Source organism: Misgurnus anguillicaudatus, chromosome 21 (assembly GCF_027580225.2).
Source record: "Misgurnus anguillicaudatus chromosome 21, ASM2758022v2, whole genome shotgun sequence".
Taxonomy (NCBI): domain Eukaryota; kingdom Metazoa; phylum Chordata; class Actinopteri; order Cypriniformes; family Cobitidae; genus Misgurnus; species Misgurnus anguillicaudatus.
This window is the reverse complement of record NC_073357.2, coordinates 25705867-25729790: the sequence shown is the minus strand read 5'-3', so window position 1 is coordinate 25729790 and position 23924 is coordinate 25705867. Positions and strand designations below refer to the sequence as shown.

The following is a 23924-nucleotide window of genomic DNA, read 5'->3' as shown; positions in this document are numbered from 1 at the left end:
GCTAATATAAAAATATGTAATAAATAAATATTAAAATTGAGGCTATTAGTAGAATGAGCTTTGGCGGGCACCTCACAAGCTCTGTGCGGGCAACCCCCGGGCACCATGTTGGAGAACACTGACCTACGCAGAAGTAATGAGCCCATTATAAGTTTGACCAAGCATACATAGTGTGGTAAATATATCAAGCTCCAGTGGTTACGAATATCAATTTTTAAACAACACATTTAATCTTATTATTATTATTATTATTATTATTGTTTGATGTTTTGTTTTTGCATTAGGTCAACGTATAAAAAAAGAGTTATAATTTCCATACCAGACATTTTATGTGAACTATATTTATCAACACCAAGGTTTATAGCATACCTGTGCAAGGCTGAGTCACACAGGACAAAGTCTAAAACACTGAGATTTATTGTTTACCAGTCTTTGTGCCTCAAGGAAACCAACAGTCATTTAATAATAAACCTCCTGGAGGAAGGTGGACCACATTGCTTTAGTTTTAGAGGCGCACACGGCCAGATTAAAGTATTGTATTGCCGACTTTGCTTTGCTAAGTAAAGAGGAGTCTAATGGCTTTCTCCTCGTGCTGCGTGCTTGCACTCACCCACTTCCTGCTCTTTTAATGGAGGACAAATCATCCTCGGCTGCACGCCTTTTCTGGCTCATGACTTTGGAAGGCCAAAGGTTTAACACTGGGTGTGTTTATTGTTAGTGTTGATGTCTCTGTATGGGTCTGTTCTTTTCCTCCACCTTTGAACTCTGTTGTATTTTCCAGGAAACAGATTGTGGATGCTTTAACTATATCCCTAGCCAAAAAAAAAATGGAATTTATATTATAATAAGGAACTAATCCTTAAGGATTCTATTGGCATTAAGTCAAAATCCTTCGGAATAAAATAAGATTGCACTGGATCAAATGAAATTCATATGGGAATTTTCTTTTATTCTTTTTTCATTCTATCTTTTTGGACATTGTGTCTTTATCTGAACCTGCTGAACTGACCGGAAAGTACATTTCACAAGTTACCCTCCTCAAAATGTGTCTAATACTAAGCATTAAGCACTTTTGCTTGTATTAGCTATTAAATGATGACTGTAGCAAAGAGTTTAGATGTGTTGCTCAATTGGAGGAAATGTTTTATGGGATGTGTATAGAAGGCCTAGCGTTTACATGAACAATTGTTTTTCTTTGTTTCGCTAAGAACCTCAAGCCTTTATCTGCTCCATGTGTCAAATATGGAATTGATTGTACGATCATTTACCAGAAAGAAAAAAGCCCTGGTCAGAAATCCATCTCTGTTGTGGCCTGTGTGAGATTATGTCATGTTATAAAGCCTGCAGCTCTGAGCTCGGCAGTCTGACGAATGGAGAGAAGGGAGAGACAGAGAGAGACAGAGAGAGAGAGAGAGAGAGAGAGAGAGCCAAGAACAACAGAGACTTCATCATCACACACACTCACTCCTGAATGATGACTAGACAGAGCGACTGGGGAGAGATAGAGAGAGAGAAAGAAAAAAAGAAAAGAAAGAGTAAAAACAGGGAAGAAAATAACCTATTATTGCTAAAAAATACTTTTATTTTCTTAATTAAACAAGTCATGTTACATGCCTTAAAGGGATAGTTCACGCAGAAATCCTGTCATCATTTTCTTAAAAAAGAATACTGTGGAAGTGAATGGGGTCCACAATCGGTTTGATTACAAGCATTTCTTAAAATATCTTCCTTTGTGTTCATCAGAACAAAGAAATGTATGCAGGTTTGTAACAACATGAGACTGAATGAATGATGACAGAATTTTAGTTTTTGTGTGAACTATCCCTTTAAATCGAAATGCTAATTTTAAAATCAGTCATATTATCTCCACAGACACAACTTTAAAGTGTACTGCAAAAGACAACATATAAGAAAAGCATTCATATTATTGTTAATCATTTGACAATTCCAACATACAGTATTTGTTGTAATTCTAGTGTTTACGTGAAGTTTAACCTTCACACGAGATGTATCTTAAAGGGATAGTTCACACAAAAATTAAAGTTCTGTCACCATTTACTCCTCCTCAAGTTGTTGAAACCAGTATAAACTAATTTCTCTGTTCTGCAGAACACAATTTAAGATAAAATGTCTTTATAACAAAGCAAATCTGGGGCACCATTGACTAGGAGTATAAATACTATGGAAGTGAATTGTGACCCTGATTTAGTTATATACATTCTTAAAAATGTCTTCCATTGTGTTCAGCAGAACAAAGTAGTATTTAAAGGGATGTTGTACAAGATTTTTTTATATTTATAATAAATATATGGTGTCTCCAGAGTACGTATGTGAAGTTTACGCTTAAAATACCCCATAGATAATTTATTATAGCATGTTAAATTTGCCACTTTGTAGGTGTGAGCAAAAATGTGCTGTTTTGGGTGTGTCCCTTTAAATGCAAATGAGCTGATCTATGCACTAAATGGCAGTGCTGTTGTTGGATAGTGCAGATTAAGGGGCGGTATTATCCCCTTCTGACATCACAGGGGGAGCTAAATTTTGCTTGCAAAGAATGGTTTACCAAAACTAAGTTTCTGGGTTGATCTTTTTCACATTTTCTAGGTTGATAGAAACACTGGGAACCCAATGATAGCACTTTAGTCAGATTTTCATAATATGTCCCCTTTAAAGGTTTGAAACAACTTGAGGATTTCCATTCTTGGAAGAACTATGCCTTTAAAGAGATAAATAAATAGAAAACCGGAGAGGTCAGAAAAGCCTGAGGGATTTGGGTTGAACTTTGTACTAGTTACTTGTGTATTTTTGAGATCTGATTGGCTTCATGGTATTTTTCCATCACTGACACTCTTTGCTGCTTCTTGTCATGCTGAGTGCGGTTGTCTGGTTTGAACACAGTGATTTATTTCCTGACTTCAGCTGTAACAAATCATCAGGAGTTTTCTATTAATTTAATTTGGGTAAATCACTCGGGGGTTTAAACATACAAGCCTCAGAACTGAGATTGGCTCGGAGGCAATGGAAATATTTCACCGAGCGGAGTGTTGTTGAGGGGCCTAGGGACTAATAGAGCGAATAGAGGGGGGTTGAAATATGGCTGTCACAGATTACTGAAAATTCGCCCTTGAGCAAGGTGACCCTAAACTTATTCTTAGTAGTTTCATCTTTGGCTGAACCTCCACCTTAATACAAAGCGAGTGTCTGTCGGACTTCACAGTCTTTAAAAAAAGAAAAAATGTCTCCTATTATGGTAATAAAACGGTCAATTATACTTTTTGTTTTGATCTGTTTCGTAACTTGGGATCACCTTTAACAACAGTCAGCAAGAAACAAGGAAAGAAACTTAAAAATCTACTAAACTGAATCATCCAGTTTCACATTGATGTTTATGGAGTCATAAAAGCTTCATTTATTAACAGAAATGTTTTCTATTCCACAGGTTACAGACAGCATCATCTCCAAACAAGCTTTACATGGTAAGTATGCAAATATAGTCATTTATTTTCAAAGAATCAAAGTTTTCCTAAATGACAGAGCAAAGCACAGACTCACACTTGACTTATAATACAAAACACAATGAAATCTAGTGCAAACATTAGACAATCTAAAGAACGGGAAACTGGTTTAAAAGCTTTTACGCAACACTAGTTACTATTTTTATGATGTGCTGACTGTATCTTCTGTCTGCTTCCTCCTCAGAGGCGAGAGCCATGCCGCATGCATATAATACATCAGGGTCAAAATATATGACCACCGTAACGCAACGACCATCAGCCCACCTGACTCTCAACAGTCTCCCAGGTAACACTGGTAAAATTATATATATATGAAGAGTTTGTTTCCAAAACGCAATAAATCCATTTGGATTAATTTCGGTAAAAACGTGTTTTCTATACCAAGAAAGTAACAAGATGAAAACCACTATTTTCTGTATTACAAACTTTCACATAGCATCTTCGAGTTATAAAAACATAAAGAAAAAAATCCATAATTTAATTTTTAAAAATTTATTATAAAAATTGATTTTTTATCAAAATCTATTGATCAATATATAAATGTGCATTCATCTTTGCCATTTTTTATTTATTGAGTTGACTAGTGGTATACACTGATTAAAAAATAAACATTAATGGCATTTATCAAAACACTTACTTTGTCATATTAAGAACACTGTCATTGCCGCTATTATAGGCTACTTGGGACGTCGTCGCTTAACTTTTTTTTACAGCGATCATCTGTAAAATGTTTTGGTCCTGCTCGATTTTCGTTGACTTCGAGTAAAATAATGTAAAGTTTTTCATAAGATCCCCTGAGGTCAATGTGTTAGCATGAGAGAAACTTGATGCTGTCGTGTGAGAACAAGCAACCGGCATTTTTCCGTCTCCCGAGTGCCTCTCGCGTAAATTATTAGATGTTGATGGCTTACGTTTCTTTCCCATCACAGAAAACCATCACAGGTTTATCAATGCCATTAAAGTTTTATTTTGTTTTTGTTTGTTACAAAGTAGATGGGGAAAACTAGGATTATGTGTGTATTCAACGTGCCGCCATTGTTTGTTTACAATGCGTGGAATGGTGCGCTGTGATTTGTTGAGCAGTTTTATCGCATTCTGCAGAAAAGGAGGAGTGGCTTTAATTGTGTTTTGGGAAAAAAGGAGAAAAGATGACAGAATAACACGGCAGAAATTGTATTTTGCGTAAAAGTACAAATTTAAGTCGGAGCCGATGGTGTAGTGGGCACCCGAATTCGAATCCCGGCTCGAGGTCCTTTGCCGATCCCATACCCCTCTCTCCACCCTCTACTTTCCTGTCGTCTCTCATAAAAAACTACTATCTATCAATAAAGGCAAAAATGTCCCCAAAAAATAATTATTAAAAAAAAGTATAAATTTACTTTTAAATTCTTAACTGATTTTGGCGGTAACTCATTCTTATAAAAAATGCCGTTTATCGCGTTTTGGAACCAAACTCTTTATATATATAACACAAAAGAAGTATGAAGTCATGTGAATGCTGGGCTATCTTACAAAAGGCCAAATATTATGTCCATTTTTACAAGATGTAATATAAGTCTCAGGTGTGTGTGTGCCTAGTATGTGTCTGTGAAGTTTCAGCTCTAAAAATGTCCAAAATGCCCCTATTTGGGTGGGAGCAAAAATGTTTCGTGTTTGTACCTTTAAATGCAAATGAGCTTCAGTTCCTCACTTCCTTACCCACAGACAATAATATCTTTAGCTGCATTAGCGCTACAATGTGCTAATAAACACATTTAAAAAAGCTTTTTTGTGTAAAATAAACCAGTGAGTCTATGGCCATGGGTGGGGCTTTATCAGTGTGACATCACATTAACAAGAGAATCAAAACAGCATGATTAATGAGACTGCTTTGGTTTAATAGGGATTAAAAAAGAAAGCGAGGGTGGATTTTTTTCATTGTAGGCTGCTGACACATGTTTATGTCCAAACAGTAGATTTTACAGAATTCGTGCTCTTTAAATAAAATTCGTCATTTCAGGAATTCATATATGCAGAGTTATTAAAGATAATAATAGACATACATTCATTCATAAAGCTGTCTTTTATATACATGATTATACAGTGCGTCCATCCTGCTATGATCAGTCACATTTACTTTGTACATGGCAGGAATATGTGATTTATTCAGTCAGGTATTCTATAAGGAAATTAAACCAAGTCAAACCGGCTTTGAATTAAGTCTGATCTCTAACAGTAAGTAAGGGAGTGTACAGAACACATCTTTCTTTCTTTACACGTGCACTCTTTCTGTACCTTGTGTTATTATTCATAAACCTGTCCGCACAGCACTCGATGATAACACCCTGATGGATCGCACATGCAGCTGACTTCAAACAACCAAGATCTATATTAACCATTGTGATAACACTGGACTGTTTTACGCATCTGTAGTTCGTACGTGTTGTGTTCTCCGTACCTTTTTTGTTAGAAGTATGGCCCACTTAAAAACCTCTGAAGCTTTAAATCAAAGAGAGCTGGTCTTGCGTGATATCGATCTTCATTGTGTTCAAGGAACATGCCGCCTACTCTACACTACACATCCCTCCCTTCCTCCTCCTCTCTTTTGCTCTTTCAGTTCTTCGATTTCTCACCGTCGGCGACTTCCTCTCCTACACAGCTTTACCTTTATGTTTCAATCTCTGCCGTTCTCTTAAGTCAATCCACCAATCTTTCAGTCCTCCCTTTTACTTTATGAATTACGCCCTTTTCCTGCACCTGCTCCCCACCCCTCCTCTTCTCTATAGTACTGATTTGTTTTGTCATTTCTTGAATTATTTGCTTTCTCACATTCTTAAAGTCAACATGAAATGATAACTGACCCTATTTATTTTCTTAATTCTCATTCCTATTGTACATGATTCATTAGTTCATTCAAAGACACAAACATTTAGTTATTGTAATCTGCCTTGCTTTACTTTTAATATGACTTGGCTGACATCATCTAGGTCTCATGGACTGTTAGTTAATAGGGCTCTTTAAGTACTGATTTAGGCTACTGTCCTAGGTAAAGCACATTCTTAAAAATACTAGGTTATTTTTAACCCAGTCCTGGGTCAAAAAGGAACAAACCTAGCCCTTAGGTTAAATTAATTAAGGACATGCTTATATATGACCCAATAATGGGTTAAAACAGCACATCATTTGGCGTTGAAACAACACAACATAGGTTAAATTATGTTAAATTATTGCGTTCATCCCTTTTTGACAGTTCTGGCTAGAGGGGATACAGCTACGGCCTAAATCTTGCAAGATGTTGGGTTTAGGGTAAGGTTTGGGGGTAGGTTAAGGATAAAAACAGCGGTTCTGGCTAGACGGGATACAGCTACCGCCTAATTCCTGTGAAATGTTGGGTTTAGGGTTAGGTTTGGGGGTATGATTAGAATGAAAAACAGCGATTCTGGATAGATAGGATACAGCTACCGCCTAATTCCTGTGAAATGTTGGGTTTAGGGTTAGGTTTGGCGTTAGGATTAGGATGAAAAACAGCGGTTCTGGCTAGATAGGAAACAGCTACCGCATAATTCCTGTGAAATGTTGGTTTTAAGGTTAGGTTTGGGGTAGAATTAGGATGAAAACAGCGGTTCTGGCTAGATAGGATACAGCTACTGCATAATTCCTGTGAAATGTTGGGTTTAAGGTTAGGTTTGGGGTAGGATTAGGATGAAAAACAGCGGTTCTGGCTAGATAGGATAGAGCTACCGCCTAATTCCTGTGAAATGTTGGGTTTAGGGTTAGGTTTGGGGTAGAATTAGGATGAAAACAGCGGTTTTGGCTAGATAGGATACAGCAATCGCCTAATTCCTGTGAAATGTTGGGTTAGGGTTAGGTTTGGCGGTAGGATTAGGATGAAAACCAGCGGTTCTGGCTTGATAGGATACAGCTACTGCATAATTCCTGTGAAATGTTGGGTTTAGGGTTAGGTTTGGATGTAGGATTAGGATGAAAACCAGCGGTTCTGGCTAGATAGGATACAGCTACCGCCTAATTCCTGTGAAATGTTGGGTTTGGGGGTATGATTAGAATGAAAAACAGCGATTCTGTATAGATAGGATACAGCTACCGCCTAATTCCTGTGAAATGTTGGGTTTAGGGTTAGGTTTGGCGTTAGGATTAGGATGAAAAACAGCGGTTCTGGCTAGATAGGAAACAGCTACCGCATAATTCCTGTGAAATGTTGGTTTTAAGGTTAGGTTTGGGGTAGAATTAGGATGAAAACAGCGGTTCTGGCTAGATAGGATACAGCTACTGCATAATTCCTGTGAAATGTTGGGTTTAAGGTTAGGTTTGGGGTAGGATTAGGATGAAAAACAGCGGTTCTGGCTAGATAGGATAGAGCTACCGCCTAATTCCTGTGAAATGTTGGGTTTAGGGTTAGGTTTGGGGTAGAATTAGGATGAAAACAGCGGTTTTGGCTAGATAGGATACAGCAATCGCCTAATTCCTGTGAAATGTTGGGTTAGGGTTAGGTTTGGCGGTAGGATTAGGATGAAAACCAGCGGTTCTGGCTTGATAGGATACAGCTACTGCATAATTCCTGTGAAATGTTGGGTTTAGGGTTAGGTTTGGATGTAGGATTAGGATGAAAACCAGCGGTTCTGGCTAGATAGGATACAGCTACCGCCTAATTCCTGTGAAATGTTGGGTTTGGGGGTATGATTAGAATGAAAAACAGCGATTCTGGATAGATAGGATACAGCTACCGCCTAATTCCTGTGAAATGTTGGGTTTAGGGTTAGGTTTGGGGGTATGATTAGAATGAAAAACAGCGATTCTGGATAGATAGGATACAGCTACCGCCTAATTCCTGTGAAATGTTGGGTTTAGGGTTAGGTTTGGCGTTAGGATTAGGATGAAAAACAGCGGTTCTGGCTAGATAGGAAACAGCTACCGCATAATTCCTGTGAAATGTTGGTTTTAAGGTTAGGTTTGGGGTAGAATTAGGATGAAAACAGCGGTTCTGGCTAGATAGGATACAGCTACTGCATAATTCCTGTGAAATGTTGGGTTTAAGGTTAGGTTTGGGGTAGGATTAGGATGAAAAACAGCGGTTCTGGCTAGATAGGATAGAGCTACCGCCTAATTCCTGTGAAATGTTGGGTTTAGGGTTAGGTTTGGGGTAGAATTAGGATGAAAACAGCGGTTTTGGCTAGATAGGATACAGCAATCGCCTAATTCCTGTGAAATGTTGGGTTAGGGTTAGGTTTGGCGGTAGGATTAGGATGAAAACCAGCGGTTCTGGCTAGATAGGATACAGCTACCGCATAATTCCTGTGAAATGTTGGGTTAGGTTTGGAGGTAGGATTAGGATGAAAAACAGCGGTTCTGGCTAGATAGGATACAGCTACCGCATAATTCCTGTGAAATGTTGGGTTAGGTTTGGAGGTAGGATTAGGATGAAAAACAGCGGTTCTGGCTAGATAGGATACAGCTACCGCATAATTCCTGTGAAATGTTGGGTTAGGGTTAGGTTTGGCGGTAGGATTAGGATGAAAACCAGCGGTTCTGGCTAGATAGGATACAGCTACCGCATAATTCCTGTGAAATGTTGGGTTTAGGGTTAGGTTTGGAGATAGGATTAGGATAAAAACAGTGGTTCTGTCTAGATGGGATACAGCTACGGCATAAGTCCTGTGAAATGTTGGGTTTAGGGTTAGGTTTCGGGGAGGTTAGGATGAAAAACAGCGGTTCTGGCTAGATAGGATACAGCTACCGCCTAATTCCTGTGAAATGTTGGGTTTAGGGTTAGGTTTGGGGTTAGGATTAGGGTGAAAACAGCGCTCATCCAACAAGATTTTTACAAGATTTTGCCGGTAGCTGTATCCCTTCTAGCCAAAACTCTTTTTGACCCAACTATAGGTTAAAAATAACACCGCATTTTTTTTAGAGGATACTTACCCAAACAAATTAGCGTCGCACACCTGAAGTCAATAGATAGATGCGTAGGATAAGACGACAAAAAGTCTCAAAATATACAAAGAACAATTCCCGCACACTATCTGCTTGCTGAATTTTTTTTTAAGGAAAGTTGCGTTGCGACGTTTCGATCAACTGATCTTCATCAGGCAACCTGATGAAGATCAGAGGATACTTACCAAAATTTTGGCAATACTTAGTTCAGTTATTTCATTCCGATTCATTTTGTTGTATTACAATTTTCTGCAATTAAAGCCAATAATGATAACTATAGACGGTTTCAGCAGTAACAACATCTAACAAACAAGCGTCTGTTGTGGTCTGCACGTAACTTCCGGTAATCTCCGCTAAGAATAAATAACAACAAAGTTCTTTAAACGTAGTTTATTTATATAACAAGCAAAAAAAACAACACATAGATCGCCTTGGAAACCAAAACATTTGTTATTTTCGACGAGGCATTTGTTCAAGAGATCAGTTTAGCAACTGGTCAGACCATGAAACAGGAAGTAAGGTTCGGATCCAGACGTGTATCGCGTCAGCGCACGTGCGTCCGATGAAATATCTATCTATATCTGACATGCTATTTTAACTCTTTCCCCGCCATTGACGAGTTATCTCGTCAATAAAGAGTAAACATTTCCCTACCAATGACGCTTTCCTGACAAATTTTTACAGTAATATATTAATATATATAATATATTAAAAAATTAAAGGAATAGTCTACTCATTTTCAATATTAAAATATGTTATTACCTTTACTAAGAATTGTTGATACATCCCTCTATCATCTGTGTGCGTGCACGTAAGCGCTGGAGCGCGCTGCAACGCTTCGATAGCACTTAGCTTAGCCCCATTCATTCAATGGTACCATTTAGAGATAAAGTTAGAAGTGACCAAACACATCAACGTTTTTCCTATTTAAGACGAGTAGTTATACGAGCAAGTTTGGTGGTACAAAATAAAACGTAGCGCTTTTCTAAGCGGATTTAAAAGAGGAACTATACTTCATGGCGTACTAGCACTTTTGGGAGTACTTCGACTCGGCGCAGTAACACCTCATTATTAGAGGGAGAAGGGGAGCAGACTTTTCAGGCAAGTCGAAGTACTCCCAAAAGTGCCACCACGCCACAAAATATAGTTCCTCCTTTAAACCTGCTTAGAAAAAGCGCTACGTTTTATTTTGTACCACCAAACTTGCTCGTATAACTACTCGTCTTAAATAGGAAAAACGTTGATGTGTTTGGTCACTTCTAACTTTATCTCTAAATGGTACCATTGAATGAATGGGGCTAAGCCAAATGCTATGTTTGTTTACCTGTTTGTTTGTTTGTTTGAAAGCAGAGGGTCTGTTCTTTCATTTGATATATTTGTACGTTTATATATTTATAGAAGAAAATGTTCCTGGAAGGCATTTTGTGAAACCTTCAATCACAAAAAATGCTGGCGGGCACCTTTTAAAAAAAAGCTGTAGGAGAATGAGTTAATATTTCAAAATAGTCCGGTTCCATTCTAGTATGGAAGATAGATAAAATCAAGTCCCGTCCTATAATCTTGTGTTTCAGAATAAAGCAAAACATTTTACATCACATTACAAAAGTTGATTAACTTGCAAATGCCGTTTCAAGTCGAGTAAGTTTCTTTCTTTCTACATCAGGTGGTGCTCAGTATTCCACCCCTCAGCCGGACCTTCACCAGTCCTGCCGCCACCCAGTACGTTCCTGGGCCAATCAGAGCTTCGGCGCCCATCTTCACAACATGACGCTGACCAACGGGCGCCTTCGCGTACCCCAGGACGGCCGCTACTACCTTTACTCCCAGGTGTACTTCCGCTACCCCTCTCCCACCGACGGGGATCACAGCGTCAGCCACCAGCTAGTCCAGTGTATCTACAAGAAAACGTCCTATCTGCGGCCCATTCAGCTTCTGAAAGGAGTAGGGACCAAATGTTGGGCGCCCGAGGCCGAATACGCCCTTCATTCGGTGTACCAGGGCGGCCTGTTTGAGCTGCGAGCGGGCGACGAGGTTTTCGTCTCCGTCTCATCCCCCACAATGGTGTACGGCGAGGACTCTTCTAGCTACTTTGGAGCTTTCCGACTGGATCTGTAAGGAATTACGTTACCCAGAATGCACTGGGTGGGGCTGCACCCCAAAGAAAAAGACAAATCATTTCATTGCTTAATTTTCCTTTCTATTGAATATGTGAAGGATGTGTGAACGCGTGAAACTTCGGTTACTTCTTTTTAAAGACAGAGGAATGTATATAATGTGTATGAATAATCACATCAGAGATGTGAACCTTGGAAACGGTAGCAAAAACAAACGAGAGGGAAGCAGAGAAACACGAGCAAATCTGTGCCAACGGTGTATATGTTTAGCGTGAGAACTGCAGTCTCTCTCGTCGGCCGGAGGGGAATGTTTTCGTGTACAGCAGATTTTTAAAAATAGAGAACGATGACAGCGGGAATGCGGAGGAAAGAATGAGGAGATGGGAAGTATGTGGCTCTACCAGCCTCAAATGAGCATCCTGGCAGGTTGCAGAACTCTGGAATTCTGTCCAGTCAAACCAGTGGAGCGGCATGCCCGCAAAAAGACTCAAAACATGCACACAAAACACAGGAGAATTCCCCATCGTGCATATTTAACATCTACACACATTACCATTTCACTCGCATAAGATAAAGCAGACTATGCGCGTATGTTTAGTCTCCGGTTAGGATGCGAATCACGTAACAGACGTTGTCCAATTTTCTTTCACTTTAACAAGACACAGACACACCTGCACACACACAAACTCAGTCTCCCTCTGCTGACCGGTCAAGGGTGCATTGTAAGAGCGAGGGAAAGGTTAAATAAACACAACACCACGCCCACAGTCATACAATGCCTTGTTTTTGCCACACAGAGATAAACACACAAGCACAGACACACCTCCTAAGTGCCCTGAAAACACAGTACATATGTTTTCTCTGTGGTTCAACCGGTGTATATATTGTATTTAATTGAATTGTGAGGTTTGGAATTGAATGTATAAGCGTAGTAATGCTGGCTTTTCTTCTTAGGTTTTACTTCATGTATAAATCAAACGCTCTGAGCCTGGTAATGTAAATTTACAAACTGCCTTTACAAACCGACGCCGGCTAACTGAAACCAGCACTGAGACAAATGATAAAAGGCCAGATTTTCTGAGAAAACGTGTTTGTTTCTAGGAGAGGAGAGGGTGGGGTAATCATTTTCCACTGTCAAAAATCGGCTTTTCTTCACTCTGGACCCCGGTTTCTCTGATAAAAGCGGAGAGCGCTAAAGGCCGCTGCCAAAACAATGTCTTAAATCACATTATACAGAATACAGCGTGGATTTATTGGTTTAGGGGCATTTAGCTCTCGACATAATGTTAGTTACTTCATTCTTCAGCGCTATCTGTGATTTGTTTGGTACTTGGAACTAGATTTAATCTGAATGCCCTGCTAAAAAAACCTATAGACCTTTTGCGAGTCGACGTCACAGTTACGTCACGCACGCAATGTGGTGGCAGAAAAACAGTGGAAATGAATGAGACACGAGTGAAACGAACAATATAACTCACTAGAAAATGTTTTGTTGTGCTGTTGAGTGTCAGAATAAGAGTGCCAAAATAGATGACCTTCATTTTTATAGTATATCGGCGTCGAAGACACCATTTGAAGATAAACGTAGGTGTTTATGGTTGCAATAAGCCCTCAACCGGACAGACTGGAGTGATAAAATCATTTGGAAATGTTTTAATAATTTGAATAGAAAATAATTAAAGATATCCGGTGTTCTGTCGAAGTCTGATCCCTCTGTGTGTCTCTAATAGCGTTTTTATTACGTTACGTTTATAATTTATTTAAAAAGATTAAAGATTTGAATGAGTTCATAATATCAATAATATTACCATTTATTAAAGTTTTCAGATTTTTTTTCGTTTTCTATTACTTCCTTTTACCTTCTATCTTAGCCTATGTCTTCCTATTTGTTCTAAATTATGATGTTTACTAATAAATATATAAACATAGCACACACACACGATGTAAAGTGTTAATAATATATAAACAGGCCTATACGAATTAATTTGTATGTAAACATAATAGTTTTAGAACAAACACGTAGGCTAAAAATATAAGGAAGAAATTGAAAACAGGAAAATTATGAAATATTTAATAAATTATATAATACAGAATACATTATAGTATTGCTCTTATAAGTACTTCAGCGATACATACTGTAAAAATAATTGATAAAGAACAATACATATACATTACATACATGAACACAATTAGTAGCCAAGCCATTTAAACTTTTAATTTATTTAAAAAATAAAGGTTACTTGGTGAAAACGTTATAAGAAACATTATACTAAAGAGAAATATCGGGGAAACAGACTTCTACAGAACACCGGATCCATAAAAATCACAGTTTAATGCTAAAACACACCGCTATTGAGCAGCATTCACTTTCTGCCACCAGTTGGGCTCCGCCCACAAAAAACGTCATCTCTGTTTGCAAACACGCAAAAGGTCTATAGACACAATCACAGAAATTCTAATGGTTTTATTGGGAATTTTATTGGTTCTAATGGAATATGGCCCAAAACACACTACAGTGTACTGGTTTTAATGGTAAAAGCTAATGGTTCCTATTGGTATTTTAATGGAAACCATTAGAATTTTCTGTAATGGTTTTATTGTTTTTTCAGCAGGGTGGAAAAGGTGTGAAGTTTTCTTTTTGCATTTTTTTTCAGTTAAATTTAACACTAACTTTGAACACTACAGTATATGTTGTTAAATAGACTGTTATGGCAAAATGCCAGCAAATTCCTTCAAACAACGTGCAATGTTTTTCATGTTTCCTATAAGGGAATGTGATGTCGAATACCACTAGGTTTTTCTACTCAAGTATGGTTTTCTATATGTATGTTATGAAAGCATCCACAATTTCTTTTAAAGTGCTCTCATCAACCCTTTAAAAGGAAATGATACCCGAATTAAGAGTTAAAGCCATACATAGCCACTACATAATGCAGAGATCCCAAGAGTCTCTCAAAAGACCCTGAAAAGGCTAACTCCAAATAATCCGAGCACTTCACCCTAAGCCAGCTGATTAGCTCAGTCAGTTCCTCCGGGCTGTCCGAGGTCCGGGTATGCGAGTGTATACGTGTTGAAATACGTACGCCACAACATGAAGGTCGTGGTGGGGTGAGGGGTTGGCAGGAAAGAGAAATATGGCTAAATTCCAACGGATCTAGATAGATTACAGGGGGTCTTGCCCGCTAAACCGCACCAAAGCACCAGAACGTGAACAGGGAAGATGAATGCATTTAAGGTGCGTTTTCTTAATGAAATGCCTGAAGCGTTTGATCTAATGGTTTGCATGCCCACTTTAAATAAACTCTCTGCTGAGACTTTACAGGACTGCTGTGAAAAACATAAGGGGGGGTTGAACATATCGAAATCCAGTGAGCAACATGAACTGTCAGTCCAAACAAAAAGACTATTGTTTTTCCTTTTCCAGCGAGAGACATTATACGTATTTTTTTTACTTGTTCAACAATCTGTGGGTTTCTAAAATGTTCCTTTTAATGTTATACACTGTTTACAAACTTCGTGCCTCCTTTTTGGTAAGAATGTACTGACATCTCTCACTCTCTTTTTTTATAGTAGGTTTTTTACAGCGTCTGTGTCCATGTTTGAGGTGTCACTTCCAAAAATTAAAGTGCCTTTTTTGAGTCATGAATCATGTTTGGATTATTTATTTTTTTGTTGCCAGTTTGTTTCCATTCTTTGCTCATGTTGAATGCACATGATACCACAACTGTCCCACTAACACGCACACATATACATCAATGCAATGTCTTTGCTCTAAAGGGCCATTTACACAATAGTGTATTCAGCTAAAACTGAAAACTTTTGATTCGTTTTGGCTGTTCATTTACATGACAGTGGTGTTATGGGGACCTGAAAACACAAACATTTTAAAATGGGTACAACAACAGGAATTTGTGAAACAATGACATTATGCACATGTCTATTATGTGTTCGGACATCGAGTACTATTGCCAACTGTGCTGGCATGCATAATATGCCGTTTTAAGTCACTTTGGTGGATTTGTGTGAGCAGGGATTGTTTTAACAATGTTGTTGACTCATCTGTACATGAAAAATGCAAAAAATGCATCAAATGCTTAAGACATTTTAACTTACTGTAAAAAAAAAGATTTGTTGGTTTAACTTAAAGGTGCAGTGTGTAATTTTAAGAAGGATCTCTTGACAGAAATGCAAAATAATATACAAAACTATATTATCAGGGATGTATAAAGACCTTTCATAATGAACCATTATGTATGTATTAACTTAGAACGAGACCTTTTTATCTACATACAAAGAGGGTCCCCTTACATGGAAGTCGCCATTTTGTGCCGCCATTTTTCTACAGAAGCCCTTAACGTACAATTTTTTTACTAAGTTATTTCCGACGATGACATGTTTGTCCGGTGGCAGCTACCGCAGCTTCTCTATGTGTTTCAAATCCAAGGGGTGAGCAGTGGACTACGCCATTGGTTGCAATTCGCATCCTCACCACTAGACTTACACACTGCACCTTTAAAAAGATACCTGGTTGCCTTAAAATGTTGAGGTATTTTAACTTAAACATATCAGTTAACTACCCAGTCCCACAAAGTTTTGTGATATAGTCACATATTTTTTTTATTCTTTTTTTGTGATATTATCACGAATTTCCATGTTTTTTCGTGATCGTATAACAAATTCCTGTTTTCGTGTGATTATCACGTATTGGTTACTCAACTGCTTTTTCCTATTTTTAAAGCATTGTCGCTTCGGTTTAGGGTTAGATTTGGTGCTTGCATTAGAATGTCACTTTATACATTGGTTTATAATATTTTTTCGGATTTATTTTTTTTATGTCGCCTGGCGTTAGGGTTAGAGTTGGGGTTGGGTAGGGATGTCATTTTATGTAAATCTAACCCTAAACCGAAGAGACAATGGTAAGAAAATAGGACAAAACAGTTGAGTAACCAATACCTGATAATCACACGAAAACAGGAATTTGTTATACGATCACGAAAAACGCGGAAATTCGTGATAATATCACGAAAAAAGAATCAAAAAATACGTGACTGTAGAAAAAAATTTCATGAGACTGGGCTGCAGTTAACTCAAAAAGTTGAATACCCACAAAATTTTAAGGCAAATAGATAACTTATTTTTTTAAGTTGAACCAACAATTTACTACACTCTTAGAAAGGATGTGTTAATTTTTTACACATCATGGTGTGGTAAACTTTTAACACAATATGTGTAATTTTAACACATTAGGTGTCATTTTTTTGTTGATTTTGTGTTAAAATATAACACATGTTGTGTTAAAAGTAACACAAAATGTATTGTTTCAATAATAACACAGCGATGGGTGAATTCTGGGACAACGCATTTAGTGTGTTGTCCCAGAATCAAGAGTGTATAGGTACGTTTACATGCAACAAAATAATCAGTTTGTAATCATATTGATGGCTTAATCGGATCGAAAAAAGCCTTCATGTAAACACCTTTATCAATACATTTGAAGTCGATCGGTTGCAAATTTCGATCGTATTGAAAGGGGTGTTGTAGTCTGACCTGTGATCCGATCAGCAGGAGAAAGCATGTATTTCGTAATCGTATTTTCTCAATCGGATGCAAAAATATTGTTCACATGCGCAGAACAATTGCGCTTGAGTTCTCGTCTTATATTTACCTCTTTTTTACGTATAAAATTATTCTCGTTACAGAAATATGCAATAGCAAGGCAATGGCAAAACGCATTATTAAGGTAATGGGGTCACGCGCTGTACATTCTGCAGCGTTCCTGTCTTTCATAACATTACAAAATAGCGTCGTGCCTTTCAAAAAGTGTGTTTTCTTTACCTATATCTGAAAACTTCTTAAGAACAACTTTTACCAACTCTACTTTGACTTTTATTCAGAGATAAAGCGTGAACTCGACAAGAGATGCTGCATTGCCAAGTCCTCTGCTTTTTTGCGGACGTCAGATTTGGCTACTGTAAACCGGTTTCCGCAATTTTTTCTGCGTGTTAAAGATGAAAGGATTTTGTTAATTAGTTAATGGTATTTGGGCTGTGAATAGTCATTGGGATGCTTTTGGGCTAGTTTTGGATGTCCGTTGGACTGGTTTGTAAAACGCGAATCTGGCAACCCTGGCTATGCGCTTGGGCAGACGTTCAGTTGGAATTATATAGAATACAGGTAAACAAGCATTTTAATCAGATTGCAATTTTAAGGGTATATGTAAACTGTACTGTCGTAATCTACAATCAGATTAAATTCAGTCGGATTAAAAAAAAATTGTGCATGTAAACATAGCCAGTGTAAAAAAGTTTTGCAACTTTTTGTCAACTTGTCGATAGTGGACTGCCTGCTTAATATTTGCTAACCTTATTGTAATGACCCCACTACTTCTTAGTCCTTATAGTTTATCAATACTCTAATGAGAATTAGTATACATGTAATTGCAAAGTGATATAGTTTGTAGAATGTGTAAAGTAAACTGTCAGAATAAAGTCAAACCAAAACTTTTCTATATTTAGGACGTTGTTGTGTAAACGTACCCTTAATGAGAACAATATACATATATACATACATATACAGGACTGTGCAAAAGTCTTAGGCCACCATGCCAGAATTAGATTTGTTGTATATAATTATTTCTCAGTCTCTTTAATAGAATATATCCAGAAAATACAGGAAATGTGTAGAATTAAAAACTGTATAAAAATGTAAACTGATGTGTCAAACTCCCCTTCCACTTGAACAATAGCAGGAAACTGCAGGATCTCCTAAACCTAAATAAAATTATCCTAATTTCTAATTTTAAAGAAATTAGTATTTTTACTTAATTCTGCTCAAAAACGTTCAAGATTTTTTTAGTGTCAAGAGAGGTCACATTAAACACTGATGATGCCTAAAGAAGACATTTAGTCCTGATTTTTTTTTTTTTTTTACATATTTCCTGTATTTTCTGTTTGTATCTTAGATTGAAAAATAAATATGGGTGGACATTAAAACTTCTAAAACAACAAGTCTGGTGGTGGTGGCCTAAGACTTTTGCACAGTACTGTATACATGTACACATACCTACATATATTTGCATTACACTGTAAAAAGTAAAAGTTGGATCAGTGCCTAAAAATCTGAAGTTTAAATTTATTTTTGTATTTTCATCTTGAATGTTTTGCCTAAAAGGGGGAAATGTAAGTTTATAAAACTTTTTTAGGTATTACCAATTGTAGGAACAATTTACAAGGAATCAGTTGCACCTTTCAGGACACTATCAAAAAAGTAAGATGTGCTGAAAAATCTTAAACTGATTCTTATTTCTTTCACAAATCTTGCAGACAACCAAACTCGTGAGTCACCATTACTGCTGCTGAGACTCTTTATGTCTCACAAAAACAAAGCACACTCACAGCCCACACACACACACACTCAGTGTTGACCACACACAAATCCATTCAGTTCCCTTGATAGCCACACAAATTCAGCTTGATTGTAATACACCCACACCCACATTAAGACAACCCAAGTGCCCTTGTTCCCGCCTCCAAAAACATCCAAAACAATTCATGGCACATTCCACTGGCCAGCTCTCCCCAGCAATCCATCAGTCACACGTGTCATCGTTAAACCTTTTAGCCATTCATTAAGACCACCAGGCATTCCTATTCACAAACCTATCCTTGTCCTCCTAAATTTCCAGTATCCACCGGAATGTCATCCTGTCCAGGCCCTGTCCGAATCGTTTAACATCTCTGCACACTAACGCAGGCCTCGCTTATCTCATTTATTTGTGCAGGGCTGGGAAAGTAAACACAAACAAACAAATGGGACAGGAGGCACGAGAGGAGCGATGAGACGGGAGAGCTTTCTGCTCAGTTGGATCATCTCCAGAGAACGAAAGGCCAGGATGATGCATGGTCGTTTCTTCGGGCAACATTTGTCTTCTCCCCTGTCTGAGGCTTATAAATTAGGCCAGTGTGATTGTTTAGCCTTAAAAATTATACATTTAAAAAAAATTTAATGAATAGTGCAATGCTCACTACAATGACGTTAATATGTAGTTGCTATAAGGTGTTCAGGTTATGATGGTGGTTTCTAAATTATTGGCCTAAATTAAAATAACCCCCCTCCAAAGTCGCCACGATATTCTGGTCTTTAATCAACATCCATCTGGCAAAACCTTTAATTTGCATAATTTGCAGGTAACATTCATGCCCAATACACAATTGCTGTGGGACGACTTGTGCAATAAAGCTGAATTCTGGGGATTTGTGGTTTGTTTTATGAACAATAAAAATTATGCTTGCTAATAAAAAACACCAAAAGTAGAAATGTACCATGTGCCAAAAACTGAATCATATGGATTTGATAAAAGATCAAAGGTATGTACATTTACATTCTTAATAAAATGTTACTCTGAAATCTGTAATGTTACATTAAACATACAAAATACTGGTAACACTTTATGATAAGGTAGTATTTGTTGCATGCATTAAGTTAGTTAAATGCACCTAACATAAACAAACAGTGAACAATATAGTTTTCAGCATATATAAATTCTTGTTAAAGTTAGTTAATGTCATAGAGTTATTCATGTTAGATCATGTTGCATTAACTAATACTAGTTACCACGCTTGATTTTATGAATGTATTGAAATTAACATGAACTAAGATTAATAAATGCCATAAAGTTCATTGTTAGCAAATGCATTAACTAATGGTTAACAAATACAACCTCATTGTAAAGTGTTACCAAAATACTTTTCATAACTTTTAATTTTAAACGATGATTAAATTATGAATGTTCTGATAATAAATAGCTAATACTGATAAGTTACATTTACGTTATGCATTAGGGTGTCACTTTTATCCAAAGAGATGTTTGGTGCATTCAAGCACTGTCAGAAATAAATGTACAGAAGCTGTCGCTGGTACAGTGCTCTTTTATAAGGTCCTAATATGTACCATTGTGGTACAGACATGTATCTTTTGCGTATCAATATGTACCTTTGATGTATAAACCTCCTAAAACCTGAATGTCCACATACGTGGACATCACATTCTTTTGTTGTTTGCACCATAATACTTAATTCTGTGTAACTGGAACATGTTGTACACAAACGTGGTCAATTACCCTGCTTCATGTTCAAAGAAAAATATTTGGTTATTATATGTATTGGTTCTTCCCAAATAGCTGAAAAAAATCTGGAAAAAAGCAAACCAAAGCTCAGGTCTTAGGAGGCTATACATCATTTAGGTACAAAGGTGTTATTTTTGCAAGGGTTCGACCCAGGTGACAGCTTTTGTACCTTTATTTCAGAGAGTGTGGGAATCAAACCCACAATCATTGCAGTACACTCTTAAGAAAAATGGTTCTATATAGTACCAAATAAGGTTCTTCGGCTTGTAACAATAGCAGCACCCTTTTTGGCGCTATATAGAACCCTTTTTTGCTTTTAAACACTTTAATAAATCATTATCCTAAGTCATGGTTAAAGCATAGTCCCATATATCATTTAAAACAGTATATAAAGTTTACCTGCTATAAATGAAATAAAGTAGAACACACAAAACTTCAATTTTCAAAATGTTTTTAACAGTAAATGATGATTATTTTACTCTCTTATCTGTTTGTGTTGTTAGTCCGCAGGCGGTTCAGCAGGACTGATGATTCTGGGCTTTTACATTTTTAAATAATCAGGAGGCAGCTTGAAAATAACTGACTACATTTAAAATAAAAAAAGGAAAGAATCCTTTTGCCAAGACAAAGAACCATTTCAGCAAAAAAGGGTTCTTCAGTAAGCTATGGTTCTATATAGAACCATTATCGTTGTTTAAGAACCTTTGAAGAGCCATTTTTCTTAAGAGTGTACTAAAATAAATGTACTTAAAAGGTTTTATTACAGCGATGCCATAGAAGAACTATTTTCAGTTCCTCAAAGAATCATTCAGTTAAAGGTTCTTAGAAAAACCTCTTCACTCATACTATTTTATAATCTAAAGAACCTTTATAAAAGCCTTTTGTGAAAGAAAAATTAAGGTTCTTTATGGAACCATTTAGACAGAATTGGCATCGTGAAACACATTTGTTTATAAGATTGAACCAATTGAACTACAGGAGTTATTATAAAGTGTTACTGTAAGTGTTTCTGTATCTAGAATGTAGAAAGTGGAAAGTTATCATCTTGGCTGAGAGCCTGTCTGGAGTTCCCATGAGTCTGTATGTCTAACAGTTGCAAATCCTCTGTTGCAAAAAAAAAACTGTTAACATTATTGCAACGGAAAAGAATCTAGCCAATCTAGCTACAAGAGTCAAAATTTGTTTAAAATGGCCTTCAAAAGGAGAGTAAGTCTAAAAAGGTTTTAAAGACACCAAATAAGACTCCTGTTTTAAAGGGATAGTTCACCCAAAAATGAAAATTCTGTCATTATTTACTCACTTTCATGTTGTTACAAACCTGTATAAATTTCTTTGTTCTGATAAACACGAATGAAGATATTTTGAGGAATGTTTGTGATCAAACCGTTCGTGAGCCCCTTTCACTTTCATAGTAGGATAAAAGAATGGAAGTAAACAATGATATTACACAGTGAACAAAAGTAGTCCCCTGCTATTGAAAATCACAACTTTTAATTTTCCGGCAGTCTTAGTACACGATGTAACTACAAAAGAGTTTTAAATAGGAAAAATATCAAAACTTTTTAGTTTTTTTTTTTTGCGCGATGCTAATGGTCTAATCAGATTCAATGGATTGTGCTAAGCTATACTAAAAGTGGTACCGCCAGACACGAAGATCGTCTGAATGGATTCCAAAACGGCAAAAATCTAAATGTTAAACTCTAGGGGTGCTGGAAAATGTGCCTATTTTCCAAAAAGTGGAGTGTCCCTTAAAGTTTTAATTTTCATATGTTTGCACTAAATAGGGTGACCAGATGAGATTGGCTCAAATTCGGGACCGGGGATTCATCCAATAATAGTTTCATTTATTTATTTTATTTAATAATAAACAATAATGAATTTTAAACTGAATCAATCATATTAATATACTAATATAAGTACATATCGTCGCTGTCCGATGAAAACCACGTATGTCCATTTTGCCGATTTTGAGATTTTTCGACGGATTAAATGTCCAGGTTAATTTCCGTATACAGTATGCTTCACATATCTAAATGGCCAATGAAAAGTTGTGAATCGTGTCATCTGATTTTCATGTATATCCATTTGGTATCAAAGCTGTCAATCACGCCACGTTTCTCCCACCCTGTGGAAGTATCTCGCCGGTCTCGTGAAGTTTCATCGAAGCTCAGCACTGGATAGTCGAATAAACATAGCCTACTGAGACAATGACTTTCCTTCATCGAGGTAAACGTTTCCACCCTGACGCCAGACGTACGTCTAGGAGTGACAAAATTATGGTAGGACTGTGCAAACAAAGTATCTGTCTAGCATTACCATGTCAGTGTATTGTTTCATTGTCTCTTTATAGTTTGCAAGAGACATTTTTGATAAATGTATAATTAGTATTAAATAAACTAAGCGTATTTAACTAAGATGTAGGCTATTTAATAAACTGAGCTTATTCATCTGTCAATATGAAACACGACTTGGCCATTCTAATTAATGATCGGAAGAACGCTTATCCACTACCGTTACTGTAAAATATGCACGTATGTCCATTTAAACTCAATTTTGGTCAAATGTGGATTATATCATGACACTGGCAAGAATATAGTTACATGTAAAGATGCCGTAGCAAGTATGACAACGCTACGTTCAACTGCTTTTAAAATACGGTGTTTTTTTCACTTCCTGAAAAGTAACCGTTTTGGACATACGTGAGTTTCATCGGGCAGCGACGATATGCATATAAATAAATTGATATAATACATATAGAAGTATTTTATACTTCATCCAATAATAGTTGTTAGATCATCCAATAATAGTTTTCTTTATTTTACTTAATAATAAAAGATAATGAATTTTAAACTGAAGTTACTGAATCATATTTTTATTAATATATATATATATATATTCGATTTCGGGACTGTGCCGAATTTTTCGGGACGTCTGGTCACCTTAGCTCTAAAGTCTTGCAAAAAAAATGAAACAAAAAAGTAACGATTTTTTTAACAATTTATTGTGAGGAACCATTATTTATCCTTTAACAGTAAGATAAATGCAGCCTTCCTAAGGAATTCACATCGACAAAGATATAGTAATGTTCATTTGACAATCTAGACAAAAATACTACAGTCAAATACAAATACTTCGACAGAATACATTTTTTTTGTGCAAAATAAATACATATTAAAGTGAACACATTGTCATCAACTTTTAATGACTGCTTTGGAATGAATTCCATATTAATGGAATTTTATA

General features: G+C 36.9%; 1 protein-coding gene across 1 annotated transcript in view; it reads left to right on the top strand.

Moving 5' to 3' along the window:
* tnfsf10l (TNF superfamily member 10, like) overlaps nucleotides 1-15203 on the top strand; it is a 29129-nt gene extending 13926 nt beyond the window's left edge. The window contains exons 3-5 of the mRNA XM_055199036.2: nucleotides 3440-3476; nucleotides 3700-3801; nucleotides 11107-15203. Of these exons, the coding sequence (XP_055055011.1) occupies nucleotides 3440-3476; nucleotides 3700-3801; nucleotides 11107-11558 (591 nt within the window). The 3' untranslated portion in view covers nucleotides 11559-15203. The remainder of the gene's footprint in view (nucleotides 1-3439; nucleotides 3477-3699; nucleotides 3802-11106) is intronic.
* The last annotated feature ends 8721 nt before the right edge of the window (nucleotides 15204-23924 follow it).